Source organism: Boleophthalmus pectinirostris, unplaced genomic scaffold, assembly GCF_026225935.1.
Source record: "Boleophthalmus pectinirostris isolate CB_2022bp ecotype Guang Dong unplaced genomic scaffold, ASM2622593v1 HiC_scaffold_6, whole genome shotgun sequence".
Classification (NCBI taxonomy): domain Eukaryota; kingdom Metazoa; phylum Chordata; class Actinopteri; order Gobiiformes; family Gobiidae; genus Boleophthalmus; species Boleophthalmus pectinirostris.
Window position 1 is genome coordinate 8,457,526 of NW_026571447.1, and position 12,871 is coordinate 8,470,396.

At 36.2% G+C, this 12,871-nt stretch overlaps 1 protein-coding gene across 3 annotated transcripts; it reads right to left on the reverse strand.

The window, feature by feature from the left end:
- Positions 1-2: 2 nt before the first annotated feature.
- LOC129411922 (cathepsin S-like) lies at positions 3-12,180 on the reverse strand. 3 transcript variants are annotated; one of them, XM_055164329.1, is made up of 5 exons: positions 12,125-12,180; positions 11,243-11,385; positions 8,085-10,293; positions 7,324-7,548; positions 3-206 (listed from the first exon to the last, which is right to left on the reverse strand). In XM_055164329.1, exons 3-5 carry the CDS (start codon positions 8,133-8,135, stop codon positions 201-203), a joined length of 282 nt encoding a protein of 93 aa, XP_055020304.1. In that variant the 5' UTR covers positions 8,136-10,293; positions 11,243-11,385; positions 12,125-12,180; the 3' UTR covers positions 3-200. The 3 variants fall into 3 exon arrangements, 2 of the variants coding, with proteins under 2 accessions (XP_055020304.1, XP_055020303.1); XR_008633504.1 differs by having other exon boundaries at positions 8-206; positions 7,324-8,160; positions 10,149-10,293; XM_055164328.1 differs by lacking the exon at positions 3-206 and having other exon boundaries at positions 6,976-7,548; positions 8,085-8,160.
- Between the last annotated feature and the right edge of the window lie 691 nt (positions 12,181-12,871).

Here is a 12,871-nt window from a genome sequence, read left to right on the forward strand (position 1 = left end):
TTTGATTTCCAAAGAATGTCCTGTTATCAGCACAACACTTTATTTGCCAGTATTTAAAGGTGCACTGTGCAACATTTATAGTGGAGGATCTGTCATTTGCTTGTTTCCATGAACATGTTATTACTGGAATTGCCTGGAATGCACAGAATTTTTGTCTCCTTGGAAACAAGCAGCACGCCACAACAAGGCCAAGATCCAGGTCAGATCTGTGGAGAGACGACAGTTAAAATATATGTTTTTCAGGAGATTTTTAGAGCAACAAACACATCTGTAATGAAATAAACGCAAGATAAACCATTTTAATCCAATACTGTGGAACATTCTAAACAAAGCATAGCATCTCTATGGTGACAAGGTGACGTGCCCTCCTCCAAAATGTTACATGATGCACCTTTAAGTTTCACTTTTCCATATAAATTCATATGAAAAAGGTGATCAGATATAGAAAACAGGAATAGGTCAATAATATAAACTTACATGAAGCCAAATATTTACTACACTAATAACACGAACAAACACACGTATAGAAACACAAAGGTCCTGTGTTGTCATAGTTTTAGTGCAAATGGGGCAAATAGTGTTTGTCTGTAGATCCGAACGTTGGTGGTTCAAATCCCGCTCTTGACGTAAAAACATAATTGATCCACTGACCCACAGGTTGGTGGTGCGATTCCAGCTCCCACCGATGATTGCTGTGGTTGTGTCCTTGGGCAAGACTCATCATCCACTTCGTCCCCAGTGTCTGCGTACACTGGTGTGATTGCGTGATTGAATCCGTGTATCACTCGTTCATTTTTTTCAAATTAAAACCAAAAGTAAGAAAATGAAAAAACAACTATTTTCTTCATTATTTGTCTCCAAAACCAAAATGAAAAAACAGATGACGATTCGTTTTTTTCAATTTTGTGTTTAAACGAGTAATGGAAAAAATGGATAACGGCCATTTAAATAGTTGGGTTTTTTGTTGTTGTTTTTTTTTTTCGTTTTCTTACTTCTGGTTTTATTTTGAAAAACTAATGAACAAATGATCCATGGATTTGAGCGGTTTGATGACGTAAAGCGACTTGAAGGTGGAAAAGCACTGTATAAAAATGTGAACATACACTTCCATATTGGGTGAGAGAAAATGACAATATCAGTCAAAATACTAAAAACATACTTTTACTAGTAACACAATATAAATTCTGTTTTAATTTGATTAAAAAAAATAAAATAAAAGTTTGTTGTTCTCTATCTATACAGGACCCTTTAACATTTCCTGATTAAAATCTAGTTAGCCGGCTATGTGCATCAGTTACTCTTTAACTTTTCGGTTGGGGGTCCATCGCCTTCTCGTTTCTATGGATACGTCATTGCTCTGCCTGGAATGTTCCACAGTGTGATATTAAACAGCTCTACCTTATTTTCTTCAGTTACAGGTTCTATAGCTCAAAAATACCAAGAAAAGCAAGCATTCTGACTGTAAGCGGTGAGCGGTGCTGCCTCTCCATGGATCTGACCTGTAACTTGGTCCGGTTTGGTCTCCATGAAGATAAAAACAAAAAACAAAACAAAAAAACACCATAACTGTGAAACACTCCAAACAAAGCAATAACATCTCCACTGAGAAAAGCATTGGACAAACAATCCACCAGAAAAGTTACGCAATGCACGTGTAACTTTAATTTGTCGCTCATAAACAATAACTCAACCTTTAATTAGGATTTTCAAGAGATTAAACACATCTGCTGGTATATTCAAGACGCCTTTAAATCGCACCGTAAAACTCTCCATCACACTTAATGGCGTCTTCAGACTCGCTTCTCCCGCTACGTTTATCGACCGTTTGACAAATCAGTCCATTAATATATTTACCCTGGTTGATGAAGGCTTTGGGAGAAATAAAACCACCAACCTCCCTCCCTAGCGCTGTTGACGCGAGATGACGTTTGTGAAGGCTCCGGCGGTCACGTCAACAGCGCGCCGACCGGACAGAGATGCTCACCAGACGCGCGTATCGATTTTGCCGTAGCTTCAGTCGTAACATGTAAAAGCTAAATTGACCAACAGAGCAATTTCCTCAGGAGTCAATGAAAGCGTTTGAGGGCGTTTTATGGCAGATTTACTTCCAGTCGTTCATGTAAAATGTGATGTCCACCGGCGTCACGAGGAAATGTATTGACGGGTAAAGGTCTGGTCACTCTGATGTTGTGTTTAAAGGGCCTACATTATGCAAAAAATGGTGTCTTTTGAGCTTTAAACCGTGTTAGGATGCTGTTGCCTCATCAAAAACAAACCTGGAGTAGTTTTTATTTTAATTCACACGAGCTTAAAATGCTGTTCCACCTTGTGATGTCATCTAGTGGTAGTTTTAAGTTATCAGTGATACCTTTTGCCTTTTCGTGAAATCACACTAGGGAATTCCATACCTCTATGTACATGGGGTCACAACTAATCTAATGTACAATGTACAAATTGAAAATTATTGAACTTTTTTTTTTCAGCTTTTCTTGCTTCTTGATATAAGCTATAATTTATATTTACTAGTGATGTAATAATAACCAAAATATCGTGATATCATATCATCGGAGTTCTCAATATATCGAATTACAAGTCGCTTTGCTTAAATGAAGAGTTATGGTGCAGCAATAGCTAAAAAAAAAAAAGACAGAGGGAACTACACAGACCATGATCCTTTGCTCCATTTCAATGTAGATTATAAGAAGACATAACAGTTCTAAGCACTTTTAAGTCTTAGTTCTTTGGATTAAGTCTTGTCAAGGCATTTTAAGAGGAAAAAGTAGCATATTCACAGTTTTGTTTAGCCTCCAAAAAATACTGCAGTAAATATCATACCGTGAGATGTATATTGTGAAAATATCATAAATTTGGATATTGTTACATTCCTAATCATGAGCCTCCCCACCCCTCCCGTGAGCTTTCCCATGATATCGCAACAAATATGGTACCGTGAGGTTCATACAGTGACAATATCGAATTGTGAGACTTGAATATCGTTACACACCTAATATTTACACAAGTATTATCCAGTCTATTTAAGTAAAAAATAGAGAAAAATCAATCATATGCGCTTAAAAACCAAATGTGGCTGTAATGTAGACATTGAATTTACGTAAAGTTCTCCTGTTATCATTTTTCCCCTACTTTTTCTTTACAATTCTCTTTTCCTAAAATCATTTCATGGACATGTTTTGTTTAGTACCATCACACAAAATGCAAAATAAGTCGCAAAAAAAAAAGATAAATTCCCATTTGTATTTTTCTGTTAAGATACCAATGTCGATACTTTGACTTCAAGTATCTACCCAATATCAGCCAATACCAGTGCAGAGAGTGAAAATATAATTTATTTCCTTTAAACACAAGCAGCATATAGTAAAATGTTATTTTTTTAAATAGTTATTTATCATTTGAAGTAAGTATAGAGCAGCTTTGAACAAAACAGTTCAATATTACAAGATGGTTTGGACAAACATTGGCCACTAAATCATCTTATTATACCAGTTAATAGACAAAAATGAGATACTGATACAACTGATATTTTGGAACTGATATCCAGTCCATCAAAATTGTAAATATCGGCACCGATATCCAATGCCTGTATATCAGTGTGTCTCTAACCAGAACAAACACAATCATTTTCTTTATATGCATTTGCATGTTTATTTAGGACAAAATTAGTATTTAAGCTGCAGCCATCTCCAGTGTATCTGGTATGAGTGAATTAAATGTGTTTACACCAATAAAAGCAGATTTCTTAAAGATCTTGTGAGCTTTATAAGTCATGTTATAATTTTGTTGCCTCATCAGAAACATACATGGAGATGCTTTTTGTTTCATTCACACAAGTCTGAGGAATTCTTTATTTAGTTTTTTACATCTCCAAACATCTCCAAAGATCAAAATGCTCTGTTCAACCTTGTGACGTCATGAAGCGATAGTTTTTTATGTTAATGCTACTTTTTACTTTTAGCTCAGCAGAGATTGGAAATTCTGTGGCTGAAATTATCCAAATGATTCTAGTGAAGGTGTGTGGAGTTTAAAAACACAGTGGAGCACTTCTGTATTAGCACATGACGTTCAAAGGTATAACAGAGTGTTGTCTGTTTGAGAGAAGAGCACAACCTAAATGTTTAGGGTTTGTGTGTTAAATGTATGAATGAAACAAAACACAACTCCAGGTCTGTTTGTGATGAGGAAACAACATTATAACATAGATCAGAAAATAGCCTAATATGGGCCCTTTAAAGTTTTCTAAAGGATGGAAAATTCTGTGTCACCCAAAACTATACACCCTTTTACTGTATTTTACATCCCATCGCTACAACTCTAAATGAGTGTGACTGACAGGCGAAATAACCAATCAGAGAAATGCATCGGCCAACAACAGGCAGTTTGAATCCCACAGTCGACAGAAACATCTTTGGTTGAGCGGTCAGATCCACTGACCCAGAGGCTGGCGCTGCGATTCCAGCTTCCACAGATGAATGCTGTGGTTGTGTCCTTGAGCAAGCCACTTAACCCATCTCAGCTGCAGTCTGTGTACAGTATCTGTGTACACTGGTGTATGAGTGTGTGTGTGAATGGGTGAGTGGTTCCTTGATGTAAAGAGCTTTGAGTGCCTTGAAGGTGGAAATGTGCTATATAAAAATGAAACCATTTACCATGGGTCTTTGGTGTCAAATCAGACAAGATTTAAAGGAAAAAAATACAGGAGGAGAAAAAGCATGGAGTTCTACAGAATCAGTGAGCAAAGCAAAGGGAATCTTATTTAGTCCAATGAGGTTGATTTAGTTTTCCAATAATTTATGTTATTAGGTTATTTTTTCAGACCAAGAGTTTTGTTTTACAGCACTTGGAGTCATATTTAGCTCTGAATTTAAACATGAGAAGACTCAAAATTGGTTGGGTGTCTGATGCGGTGCCAGTTTTAGAAAATCATAACCAAACAATTAGATCAAAATTAATTCTATTTATGAATGCAGCACTTTTCTATGAACTGTTTAACATTTAACTGCCCTGAATTCCTATTTCAGAGCATGTATTCTTCTTTGCTTTGACTAACTTTCCAACTGCAGCTTAAAACCTGGAACAGTCTCCTGAACATGTGAGACAGGCCTCTGCGTTGACTCTGTTTAAATCCAGGCTCTAACTGTTTTGTTTAGCTACAAAATTTTATTCTGTTTTAGGAAAAAGACTCTGGAATGATCTTGATGATTATTTAATTTTTGTAATTAAAACTCTTAATCAAAGCATGAATTCATTCATACATACACACTGTTGTAAGTCTGTTTATATGAAGCAAGATTCTTTTGTCTAGGATACTGATTAAAGTAAATGGATATTGTTATGTTGTAATGCATGTAATGTATATGTATGTAACCATTACAAATAGAAAATGCATTGTTTTGCAAAATGTGAACAACCAAAAGTGCATTTCATTCATTCTATTCTGAACTCTTCTCTTTTAATGTTAATGTTATGATGATTATTTATGTTTTCACTTGTTTGTATTGTGATTTAATGTCTTTCTATTTATTTAATTTATTAAATTTATTAAATGTATTTATTTATCTATTTGAGACAGGGACAGTGCACAATTTTTATATTAACATTAACAGGAGAGATGCATTGTATCAGGCTGTAGCATCAGTGCTAATTTCCACCTGTAGTCCCTGGGCAGGTTCATTGATTGATTGTACTGACATTAACTATCAACTGTTTTTCCTGGAGACCTTTGTAGCATGTTTTGGGTTTCTCATTCTTTACAGCACTTTGAATTACATTGTGTAGAAATTGTGCTATAAAAGTAAACTTGCATTGTCTTGGCTGAAGTGCAACTATAAAAACTCACATGAATTTCCGACCTAGTGAAGATGGTTTAATTCTCATCAGTTCCTTCAGAGACACGCTGGGTTTACTGAGAACACTGAACAGGACCACGCCACCTTCTCGAAGCTGGAGCTGCCTGGACGGACTCAGAGCTGGCCTCCTCCTCCTCCACAAAGCACACAGGCCCGAGGAGAAACATGGTGTCTCATCCGATTATTTCATTGTTGCTCTAAAGAGACATTAACTGCAGACTTGAGACTTGAGAAAGTGTGATTTCGTGTAGTGCCTGAAGCCAAACTAGTTGCTGCCGGTCCACCCACGTAGTCTGGTAGTGAGCATCTGTAAACATGAGTGTGCACCTGATCCCTCCGTCAGACTGTTCAACCACCATGTTTTCAATTGTACCAAACCCACAAGCAACCTTTGTTCTGACACTTATTTCACTACATAAAAAAGTACTTATTTATTTTATACAGTATATTAAAAGATAAAGGAACAACTAAAAATATGGATGTATATTTAAAGGGACCATATTACGCCATTTCTGATCTATGTCATAATGTTTTTCCTCATCACAAACATATCCACAGTTGTGTTTTGTCTCATTCTCACATGTTTAACACGCAAACACTGCATATTTAGGCTGAGTGTTTAGACTCAAACTCACACTCTGTTCCACCTTGTGATGTCATGTGCTAATACAGGAAGTGCTCCGCTGTGTTTTTAAACTCCACACACCTTCACTAGAATCATTTGGATGATTTCAGCCCTGGAATTGCCAGTCTCTACTGAACTAAAGGTAAAACGGAGCTCACTACATAAAACATACTTATTTTATATATTAAAAGAAGACAAAAGGAACCATAAAAATACAACCATCTACATGTTACACTTAATTGTTCCAGTAGGGAAAATCCAACTTTTTTAAATACTGGGGTAACCTGTCAGGAACAGTGTGGAACTCTAGAGAGCCCATGTATCATCATCTGGTCTTAAAGGTGCACTGCGCAACTTTTCTGGAGAAGGGTTTGTCACCTGCTTGTCTCTATGGAGATGCTATTGCTATACCTGGAATGTTCCATGGTATGATATTAAAATCCAATCTAAAGTCTAAATGCCTGGTTTTAATAAAGTCCTTACCTCAATTGTTTGTCTTTTATTTTTATGCATTACATTTTTTGGTATACATTTAAAAATAAACGAATGTAATAAATCAATGAAAATGTAAACTGTACAACTCACCTTTATGTAATAGATAATCTTACATAACTTATTTCTACTGTATTTTATTTTGACTTCTACATATACATTTATATAATTATGCCTTATTTTACATTTGTCTCTTGCTATTTTTGCTACTTATTTAGAATTGATTAATACCAGTTATATTTTTTTCTCTTTGTTATTATAATATATAGTGACGTGTGAGCTACTGTGTACAAATCATTTCACTTGTGGATCAATAAAGTTTGTCAAAGTCTAAAACCATACCTTGGTGTTGTAGGGGTATGACTTCTCAGAGTCGATTCCCTGGTTGTCGACGACGTACTGAAAGGCGGCACTCATGAAGCCTTCATTACGTTCATGATTTCTGTATTTCCCAGAACAGTCCACTAGGTTCTGAGGGCTGAGGTCCACCAGCTTCCCTGTGGTTTTGGCTAACAGTCCCTCCAGAGCCCCAGCAGCGTTGAAGGCCCAGGACGACCCACACTTGCCCTGCATGATGAGGAAAGAAAACTGACTATACCGAAATTAAGATTGAAAAAACACACACTGAGGAAAAAAAATAAATATCTGACTTTAGACACATAAATAGAATACAAAATTAGTATAGTATGTCAGGTCATTTTGAGTAACATTTCAGACATCACAACTAACCCTTTTGGATCTGGAAATAAAAGTCATCATTATATAGACATCATTTCATGTTTTTCTAACTTATTAAAATGTACTTACTTATAACAACTAACTATAATTGCGTTAAGGCCCATAGCTGATTAGTTAGGCCTAAATAGGTTATTCTGCATAATTTTTCAACTGTGCATCACCTTCTTGTCTCCATGGAGATGTTTTTGTTTTACCTAAAATGTGTCACAATATTTCTAACTTATTAAATGACTGTTATTGCTCAAAATACCTTAAATAATAATAAAACTTGCATTTATACCACAAGCAGCATCACATCTCTAGACTTGTCCTAAAACTTTGGATTTGTTTCTGTTTTGCACAATATGAAAGCTGACTGTATGCACCTTCATAAGGCTGTTGCTGCTCACCATCAACACTGACATTTTGAAGACCATTTTAACCACCACCAACTTTTCATCACTGTGAAACACACAAATAGTTATAAGAACCCACCTGAACACTAGAGATGCACTGATCCAGCCTTTTCAGTTCTGACAGCAATTCCAATATTATAGCTTTAAGTATCTGTCAGTAACTGATATCAACCAATACCAGTGCAGAGACTGAGAACAGCATTTATTCCCTTTAAAACTAAAACTAAACTGATTGAAATGTATTATTTAGATGGTATTCACACCTCACCTCAAGTAACTACACAACAGCTTTGTGTAAATAAAAGTTCAAATATTGTGAGATTTTCTGAGCCCACTATGACCAGTAAATAGTCTTAATACATCAGCCAATATCTGATTTAGAAATTGTTTTCATTATCAGCTCCAATATCCATACCAGTATTCCATATTCAGAACTGTGAATATGCTGCTTTTTCATCTTAAAATGACAATCCAAACAGTTCTATCTGCATGTAGTCTACACTGAAAAAGGATCATGGTCTATGTAGTTCCCTGTGTTTTCTAGTTATGCTGCACCATAGGGATTGGACAAGATCTCGTGCCACAAGATCTTGCAGAGACAGAATTGCCACGATTATGCACACGAGAAAAATGATCTTGTGAGATTTTTTTCCCCATGGATTTACATTTGGCTTGGATGAAAAAGAGTTAAGAGCTGATGAGTTACACAATTTGAGAAGCTGTAGTTCCAAAACGCAGGACTACAATGACCACAAAAGTATTACAAAAAATAAATAAAAACAGAGAAGCCAAAATTCTGAAATGGATTGTACTGCTTATTTATTAAAAATTATGTCAAAATCTCATCTTGTCATGGATCCAATCTTGTGGTATGTCTCATCTTGTGAAAACTGAGTCTCGTCCTGCCCCTAACTATTAATTTAAGAGATTTCTAACACGCTATTCTTGTGAGAACTTTGACGAAACGATATCACGATAATTTGTTTTTTGGTTACATCCCTATCTGACACTTGTGGGATAGAACTGAACCTGTAAGAACTCCATATAGCAACGCTCACAATCACGTCCCAATCAATGAATGTGAGGAGCTGAAGAGGCCCTCGCACTTGAATCTCTCTTCAGGGATTCATAACATGGTATTGAAATGAATTGAATCAAGTTAGAAGTGTCTACGCCTGGCATATTTTATTTAAAGTGAGCACACATCTTCTCCGGCCTTTGACTGGAGCCGTGTGTAGTGTTTGGCAGCACATGAGTGTACACATGGTCCAGTGGAGGAGACGAGGTTAAAGGACTGCTAGACTCTTTGGGAATATGTCAATTTCACTTTTTCATGTTAACACAGAAGCCCGGCCAGAATCGATATGAGTGGGTCTCTGGTTGAATGATACTTGTCTGCACAACACCAGTCTGTAATAAGTATAAGGGCAAAGTCTTGTTTAATACAGAGAGGGAGCGCTCATGAGAATAGAGTGAAACAAATGAACGTGCTGGACAAATGATCACTATTCTCTTTGAGTCATGTGTTCCACCAATGAGTAAAAAGTATTCTTGACTACCGTAAATATGTGCAATGATATCGATTTACATTTTTGCTGGTTTTCTAGAAGTAACAAAGACCGAAGTACTTGGACTACTTACCATGAACCAGATATTATGTGTTCTTAAAAAAGATTGAGTTGAACTGAATTGGAATTGTCAATAGGGCTGCATACAGTTGACACCGGTTAACCATATAGTGCAACTAAACTAAAAATATAAATATACCATAAATTCCGGACTATAAGTCGCTACTTTTTTCTCACACTTTGAACCCTGCGGCTAATAAAACAATGCGGCGACTATATGGACGGATTTTTTGTTTGGCACATTGTCCATGCATATAAACAGTCTATGGTTTGGCAACACTCAATAGTTTATCGCCATTTGATAAAATAAGCTATGGTGCTAAATGAACATTAGTGAGGGGGATACGTCTTACCCGTATGTGTAAATGAACATCTCAAACTTCAGTAGGCGGACATCCACTCATACCTGATTAATAGAACTAGCCCCACCCCCGGGAGAATCTGAACTCTGCTGAAATCCTCAAAGGCACTGACAGGATAGCAGCTCTTGCAGGAGACATGCGCCGGAGAGCGCGGGGAGAGACGGGGGTGATGTGCCAAGGAAGTTTTTTCTTCATGGAAAACACACAAAGAAATGCAGATGACGCAACTTTTAAGTTAACAAGAGATTGCTGTGGCTGTGGAAGAAGGAAAGAGAGCTGCTGTACGTGAGCTCAGCATCAGTGAGTCGATGGTGTGACGTTGGCAATGGCAGCGTGACAAACTGACTCCATGCAAAAAGATGACAAACGCTTTGAGCTGAAGCAGATGGCCCTTGATAACGTTCTTGAAGACGTGGACACCTGCGGCTTATATTCAGGTGTGGCCTATATATGCACAGTTTAAAAATTTTGATAAAATTTCGTTGATGCAGTTTATATTCAGGTGCACTCAATAGTCTGGAAATTATGGTAATTATTTAAATTTTTTAGTATTTATTTACATAGTTATTACACTGAGTTAAACCAGCTGCATTGTAAACAACTTTGGTAATTTGCACCATAGGGGTTTGTCCCAGAAGGAATATTAAAAAGATTCTGTTGAACATAATGATATGACTCTTACAGTAGCCTTTTTTTTTTTTTTTAAGTATTAAGATTTGTTTTGAAATCATTCTCTGTACCCCAGGTTTAGAAGCACTGACCTAAAAGTTACTTCCCAGAAAAAAAAAAAAAAATCTATTTTCATATTTTATTTTTACTTACATCTACATTTGTATGCCATATATCTGGCAAATGAATCTTGCTATTTTTGCTTATTTACAATGTTTTATTATTATGTTTTATTTACATTTTTACTCTTTCTTACTATAATATATTGTGAGGTGTGAGCTACTGCGTCCAAATAATTTCCCTTGTGGATCAATAAAGTTTGTCTAAGTCTAAAAAAGATACAGAAAAAATACTGAGTCCGGTTATCACATATATTACAGAATGTCGTAATTGAACACATACAACAGGCCTGCATAGTTTAGTTGAGTTTATCTTATATTTTTATGGAGATTTGAGGAGAATGTGTCACCTGATTCTTGACTGGGGGTCACATAGCCTTTTCTCCAGTCCTCGCTGTCTGCTACAGCCACATCTGCTAAAAACAGAGGGGATGGCGCCCTCTGCAGGTCACTGGGAACTCTCAGGATACATCTGTCTGACTTCCTCTTCAGTCTGAAAGGAAACACATTTACTGCAGACTACTACTACTGTTTCTGCCACTACTACTACTATCAGCACAAACACTACAAATACTACTATTACTACTCCTACTCCTCCTCATACTACTGCTACTGATTATTTTCTTATTAGTTTGTTTATTATATTTTAATGTCCAATTATTGGTTTACAGGAATCCAGTTGAAAGATGAACTGCTCTCACACATTTACTCTAGACTCCTGCTACTACTACCACTACTACTATTTACTTTCTTTCTTTTATTTACTTTCTTTTAAGATGCTTTATTTATTTATTTATTTGATGAGGAAACAGCATTATAACATAGTGTAATATGGACCCTTCAAGTTTGGTTGAACTTGTTTCACGATTACTATGGAAATGGGTCAATTATAGATTTTGATTCTGTTTGTCTTTTTATCATGTGAGAGACTCTGTATGAGTCCACAATAAGATTTTGATGACAATAATTAATTGATAACGAATAAACTATACATATTAATATTGTAGAGCAACAATAAGAACAAGCTTAAAAGTTACGCTAAGCACGTTTAAGCCACGTAAAAAGTGAGCTAAAGCCACATTTTTTGCTGTAGGGTAACGTGCCTTCTAAGTGATATGAGCAAAATATTAAATGATAAATTGACTTAACCAAGACAAATATCAAACAAATCTCGTTAGCGTTGAATATTTTTGTCTAATAAGGTATTTAGATGACGAAAACCGTGACAGTACCTTTCCTCGGTGAGCTCATATCTGCGGTGTGGACGCGGGTGTTAATGAGACGCGGCAATTTCCTCTTTTATGAAGCCGCGCGCGCTGTCACGTGACGAGGCTCGCGGTGTTTGCGTATTTACAGGTGACAGAAGCGTGAGCACGTTTTTGCACAATACGTCCCCAAATACGTCGATTATGCCCAATTATTACACGATTATTTGACAGGCATATTAGGTAAAAATATTACAGTATCGAAGTTTCAAATAGGCTATTGCTTATATTCAGTGGTGGAAGGTAAAAGTAGAATATTTACACTGCAAAAAAGTTGGCCAAAATTTAAAATATAAATACTTAAAACGATTAAAACATTTTAAAAATAGTGAAATTATCTGTCTCTGCAGCAAGATAATTTTACTTGACAAGTGATCGTAAAACTACCTCTAGACTAGAATTAAGCAGTTTTCTTCAAGTGCCCATGGGCTGGACATAAGTTTATGGATGTTAAGTTTGAGATAAACATACTTGAGTATCAAGCAAATCTGTATCACTGAATCTAAAAACAAGTGAAGTGTTGCTGGGGAAAACTGGTAAATGGATTGCAGCTTCTTTTAAACATGAGCACTGTAGTTTTAACCAAAAGCTCCTTTTTGTGCTGATATAGAAAAGTTTGGCCTACTATTAATATGCAAATGTAGACCTATAGGCTCTAACCCTGTTGTCAATCATCTTAACATCAGTCTCTAGCTATTTTCTGCTTCTTATTAG

What these genes read in the sequence shown, in the direction of transcription:
- LOC129411922 (XM_055164328.1), bottom strand. Translation starts at nt 8,135, where the DNA reads ATGGTCTTCAAAATGTCAGTGTTGATGGTGAGCAGCAACAGCCTTATG. An exon ending in GCAGCAACAGCCTTATGAAG is followed by an intron (nt 7,549 to 8,084) that starts GTGCATACAGTC and finishes CTCATCATGCAG; the next exon opens with GGCAAGTGTGGGTCGTCCTG.